At 34.0% G+C, this 5,916-nt stretch overlaps 1 protein-coding gene across 2 annotated transcripts; it reads left to right on the top strand.

Annotated features, from left to right (window-relative positions):
- The first annotated feature begins 346 nt into the window (after nucleotides 1–346).
- On the top strand, nucleotides 347–5,390 carry LOC149210289 (cysteine-rich receptor-like protein kinase 2). Of its 2 annotated transcripts, none has more exons than XM_089394399.1 (8): nucleotides 347–462; nucleotides 624–1,497; nucleotides 2,139–2,276; nucleotides 2,433–2,575; nucleotides 3,925–4,135; nucleotides 4,236–4,470; nucleotides 4,583–4,727; nucleotides 4,834–5,390. In XM_089394399.1, exons 2-8 carry the CDS (start codon nucleotides 708–710, stop codon nucleotides 5,200–5,202), a joined length of 2,031 nt encoding a protein of 676 aa, XP_089250525.1. In that variant the 5' UTR covers nucleotides 347–462; nucleotides 624–707; the 3' UTR covers nucleotides 5,203–5,390. The 2 variants fall into 2 exon arrangements, with proteins under 2 accessions (XP_089250525.1, XP_089250524.1); XM_089394398.1 differs by having other exon boundaries at nucleotides 628–1,497.
- Nucleotides 5,391–5,916: the final 526 nt, after the last annotated feature.

The following is a 5,916-nucleotide window of genomic DNA, read 5'->3' on the forward strand; positions in this document are numbered from 1 at the left end:
TTAGTATTTCTCCCCTTCCAACTACGTAACATAGTTGGTCACCGGCCAATCACTCTTCAATTTTGTACTCATTAGTAAATGCCAATTTTCCTTTTCATAATCCATGGCTTCTGAATGCGACTTGGGCCGTCCCTGTACAATGTACTTCGTCTACGTCCACGTCAATTCTCGTATGGAGCCACTGGAGCCACTCGCTTACACCCGTGGATAATAGAGTCAAAGTCCATGCCGTGTATGGGCAGTCGCCAAGTTGCAATTCGAAGACCATGGACCGTGTAATTGAAGAGTGTTTTTTCATTTACTAATAAATACCGACCAGTGTTTTCAAATGCCAATACTGCGTTCGTGTGTTGATATCGCCTCGTCTCTGGAAGATGGAAATGCTCTAACTTTGCCAGGCGATTAAGGAAAAGCATTGAGCTCCTAGATCAGCAGGGAGCCAGGAAAGTAATAGAAATTTTGGTAAGATTTTGATAAAATTTAATAAAAATTTTAAATTTAAATTATTTAATTTTAAGATTTAGATGTCAAAATTTTATGAGAAATTTAGATTAAAATTATGGGATTTAGATGTCAAACAATTTTGATAATAATAAATTTATTTCATTCTCGAAACAAAAAAGCCAGATTCCAGCAACTTTTTGCCTTCTGGCACCTTGGTAGACAACGCGCATTTGCAGGCCGTGTCGTGCCCTGCCCTAGGAGCGATGGCAAGGAAGATAAAAGCTTTCATCAACACCATGTCACTTATCGTTAATGTTTGTATATTTATGCGTCTCTCAGCTGCTGATCCTCACACTAATTTTGTTTGGGATTATTGTGGGAAAAGCAAATATACAAACTGTAGCGCCTTCCCGAGTCATCTGAACCAGGTTATGGACTCACTGGTGACTAACGTCTATCCCAGTGGATACAATGTGTCATCTATTGTGGTGGAGGACAACAGAATTTGTTCAGTTTATGGGCTTGTCCAGTGCCGGGGAGATTTAAACGCTTCCGATTGCCAACAGTGCGCATCTACGGCGAAATCAGGGCTGCTTCTTGGATGCGATAATGATGAACCTGGATTTATTCAACTGGAAGGCTGCTTCTTACGTTACGACAATTTTCAGTTTTATTCCGATGGGTTTGAGAGTCACCCAGTAAAAGTTCATTGCAGCCCTACGAACCGCAGTCGGCCACAGCTATCGCCATTAGATGTAAGGAGCATGCTGTTCAATATTACAGTGAAAGCTACACAGAATCCGGCACTTTTTGCTGCAGATTCAGTCCCTGGACCTTCCAGTTTAACGGAGACTGTGTACAGCATGGCACAGTGTTGGAAAGATCTGTCTTCAGCAAACTGCGGATTGTGCCTAACTTATGCCCTGGCAAATATATTGTCATGCCCAACTGGAACTCCGGGAGCACTATCCGGCTTAAGCAGTTGCTTTTTGCGTTATGACGTTGATAATTTTCTAGACATTTCCGTCCACCCGCAGCGTCCTGCAGGATCCGGTATCGTCTTCTCAGAGTTTACGACGAATTTGAGTTTAATGTGATTGTAAGCTGAAATTAATTTGATTATAAATTCCGGAATATTTTAAAATTTTGATTTTGGAATATTGAAAATTTTAGAAACTGAATTTAATTATTGAAAATTTTAGAAACTGAAATCAAAATTTGAGAAACTTGAAATTAATTTGTTTATAGATTCAGGAATATTTTAGAATTTTGATTTTGGAATATTTTGAAAATTTTATATTTAATTTTTTTAATATTAAGAAAATATTTCAGTTGTTAAATTAGCAGTAGGGATAGTTATCATCTGTGTTATGGGTTAATGTAGATTTACTCATGACTATTATTTGTTATTTAAGAAAAACCATAATACTTAAAATTAACTGTTGGTAGTATTTAAGAAGGCATTTTGCAAGTGGCTAGGTTTTAGGTCGTTAATCTATTTCCTTAAATCCAAAGAAGATAAACTCTTAACCAAACAGAGTCAATTTTAAAGCATGAAAATTTACATTTAATTATTTTTCATTGAATATTTTCAAAATATTTCAAAATTTACTCTATATCAAAAAAAATTAATTTTATTTTAGTGAATTAAACTATAGCGCATTTGCTCATATTTTTCTGTAAATTTTATGCAGAAGGCAAAAGATCTAAGGTGTTGGGGATGGCCTTGGGCTTAGTAGCCGCTACCGTTGGATTAATTGCATCCATAGGGATATGGAAGTGGAATTTTTTCTCTCATTTGAAATGTTGGGAACAGAATTCTGGAACCAGAGGTCTTTAAGTTGCTACTGTATTTACTGTTAAAGATTTAAGATGTGTCTCATTAACTTTTTCTTTGCAGTTCTTTGAAACAATTTATTATGATGACCGAGTATTATGTGAAATATGTATTCAAAATTCAAATAGATGTCACGTGATTGTTTTCTCAGGTAATGAGAGAGGAGAATTTACCTCATCGCCAATGATAGCTAATCCAGAACTTATTATGAATTATGATACTGTGAGAGAGGCTACGTCAGATTTTAGAACAGAGAATAAGCTTGGCGAAGGAGGCTTTGGATCCGTTTTTAAAGTGAGTCATTTCTAAACTTAAGTGAAATTATATATATTGAGGTTAGAGCTTTTAGGTAAGTGGCATAGTTATGTCGATTGCATAATATTTGGGAAATTGATAGTCTGGAGAGAGGGTTATTTCTTTGACTTTTTCCTGAACATCAGATTTTAAGAAATAGATTTTAAGATATTTCTGAATTTGCAATCAACCTAAGTTTAGTTTATGATGATGTGAAGGTAGGGTTATTTGTTTGATTTTTTATTTTCTTTGAGATATTTTTGAATTTGTAATTGACATAAGTTTAGGATGATTTGAAGAGAGGTTTTTGTGACTTTTGTGAAAAGAAATATTTAGAAAAAGATATTTTTGAATTTGTAATTGACATAAGTTTAGGATGATTTGAAGAGAGGTTTTTGTGACTTGAAATATTTAGAAAATTGTCATCGAAATTTATCACATAATTGAAATAATTGTTTATTTGTTTTTAATTATCAAATGTGATTTAATCAACATAAGTTTAGAATGAGTTGAATAGAGGGTTATTTGTTTGACCCTTTTTTTTCCAACATCATCAGATTTTAAGATATTTCTGAATTTGGGATCGACATAAGTTTAGGATGATTTCAGATTTTAAGATATTTCTGAATTTGCAATCTACATAAGTTTAGGATCATTTGAATGGAGACTTTTGTGACTGCTGTGAAAAGAAATATTTAGAAAACTGTCTTCAAAGTTTATCACATAATTAAAATAATTATTTATAAGATATTTCTGAATTTGCAATCTACATAAGTTTAGGATCATTTGAATGGAGCCTTTTGTGACTGCTATGAAAAGAAATATTTAGAAAACTGTCTTCAAAGTTTATCACATAATTGAAATAATTATTTATTTGTTTCTAACTATCAAATCTGGTTTTTCATCAAGACAATTATTAAATGTGGTTCTTCATCAAGACTATTAAAATGATGAACCACATTTTCTAAAAGAGTCTACCATGATTAGTCCATTACATAATTGATGAACCACAATTTCTAAAAGAGTCTGCCATGATTAGATTATTACATAATTGAAATAATTGTCTACACACTTTTAATCATTAAATGTAGTTTTTCATCAAACCATCTTTTAATCATTAAATGTAGTTCTTCATCAAAACTATTTTTTAATCATTAAATGTGGTTATTCATCAAAACCATCTTTTAATCCAATGTAGTTCTTCATCAAAACCATTAAAATAATGAACTATCTTTTCCAAAAACTTTGACAATTATTTCTCTTATATGATAAATCGGAAAGACAGCTTTCTAAATAAAAATGTTCAAGATTATCAACTAAAAATACAAATAATATTTGCTGATTTGCAGGGGATTCTACCTGATGGCAGAGAGGTTGCAGTGAAACTGCTGCGCATAGGTTCAAAGCAAGGAGACGTTGAATTTCTGAATGAATCAAATCTCATCAATCGTATTCAGCACAGAAATCTAGTGAAATTGCTTGGTTGCTCCGTTGAACGCTCAGAGAGGCTGTTAATTTACGAATACCTCCGGAACAGTAGTCTCGACCAGATTTTATTTGGTATCTACTCCCTCTTGATCTACTTAACGAATGCTGGTTTGATTCAGTTTGTGCATAGACCTTGCTGATTGTTTTAATGACTCCGGTGCATTAATGGCAGATACAACAAAACAGCATTCGCTTCACTGGAAAAGGAGGTATGAAATCATAGTTGGAATAGCCCGTGGGCTGGCTTATCTTCACGAGGAATCTGACATTCGGATCATCCACAGAGATATCAAAGCAAGCAATATTTTACTCGACCATAAATACAGAGCCAAAATAGCAGATTTTGGGTTAGCCAAGTTCTTTGCGGAAGATCAGAGCCACGTCAGCACTAGAGTTGCAGGAACTTTGTAAGAATTTACCCAACTTGACATTATAATGAATCACAATAAATGAACCAGCCCCAACTCGTAGATATGCATAATTTTAGTAGACTCAAGAAATCAAGATTTCATTGTGCAGAGGTTACATGGCTCCTGAGTACGCCTTACGTGGACAGCTGACAGAGAAAGCAGATGTATTCAGCTTTGGAGTGCTTATACTTGAGATTATCAGCGGAAGAAAGAATCAGAGTTTGGCTCAAGATATGGAGTTTCTCATTGAATGGGTAATTGACTTTGGACCCCATTTTTAAAGTGAAATGTTTTTAAAAATGTACATATCCTTATGCCGAACATTTGCTAACAGTGGTTTTGTTGATATTGGCCAAGCAGGCATGGAAACTGTATAAATCTGAGAGAGCAATAGAAGTTATGGATCCCACATTGGAGGGCAGTTATTCGTGCGAGGAAGGGATTAGAGTAATCACAGTTGGTCTTCTGTGCACGCAAGGAGCAGCAGCTTTGCGGCCTTCAATGTCCCGCGTGGTTTCGATGCTGACAAGTAAGGAAGAACAGCTTCCTTCCCCAACAAGGCCTGCTTTCATAGATCTGGACTGCGCGGACGCAGGTCCCGACCAGGTTCGACGTCCTCCTGCTCCTGAGACGACATTAAGAGGTAACCGGTCGTCAGAAGCTACGACACCTGCCGAGATCTTTTCGGCGGCCGCTGATCCTTCATCAGGCATTCTGGAGCCCAGGTGAAGAACGTATTTCATCGGGTATTTTGAAGGCCGAGTAAGATTTTCATAAAATCTTGTAAAAATGTTAAGAAAACTGGATTATAATTTTCGAGCTTCACGATTATCGTGAGTAACAGGTTTTTTAATAATGTTAAATCTATTTTTACCTTTCAAAAAATATTTAAACACTTACGTTTATATTTTTTGAAATAAAAATAAACAACCCAAAATTAATATATTTTTGGGGCCATAGTGATTGTAAATATAGATTTTCACAATATTATTGCTTTAAATTCATATTATCTATTAATTAGTTGTTTGACTTAAACTTGGCCATTCCCACCTCTAAAATAAAAATAACAATGAACTTTGGTTACGCTTGATTATAGGATGTTTGAATTTATATTATTTAGTGATATTATAACTTTCTATTTTCCGAATTTAAAATTAAAACAAAAGTTACTTAATTTAAATGTAATTAAATTAAAATAAAAACAAAAAAATTTAAAATGTTATAATAAATTAATTTTAAATTGTAATTAAATGCATTATTAAATTTTGTAAATTAATATTATTTATATCGCAATATACAAATATTTATTAACAGTTTATATTTGGCTTTTTATAGTTTGTCAACTTGTCCTGACGATGAACCACACTTGTTGGTTCAAAACGAGTCGACAAATGATTTATCTTGTGATTTACGCCGAAGAATTTCTCGTAAACCGAATATGGT

Source organism: Pinus tabuliformis, chromosome 1_2 (genome assembly GCF_031772625.1).
Source record: "Pinus tabuliformis cultivar Carrire ecotype Pingquan chromosome 1_2, CPIR1, whole genome shotgun sequence".
NCBI lineage: Eukaryota > Viridiplantae > Streptophyta > Pinopsida > Pinales > Pinaceae > Pinus > Pinus tabuliformis.

What these genes read in the sequence shown, in the direction of transcription:
- LOC149210289 (XM_089394399.1), top strand. Translation starts at nt 708, where the DNA reads ATGGCAAGGAAGATAAAAGCTTTCATCAACACCATGTCACTTATCGTT. An exon ending in GCAGCGTCCTGCAGGATCCG is followed by an intron (nt 1,498 to 2,138) that starts GTATCGTCTTCT and finishes AATTTTATGCAG; the next exon opens with AAGGCAAAAGATCTAAGGTG. An exon ending in ACTAGAGTTGCAGGAACTTT is followed by an intron (nt 4,471 to 4,582) that starts GTAAGAATTTAC and finishes TTCATTGTGCAG; the next exon opens with AGGTTACATGGCTCCTGAGT.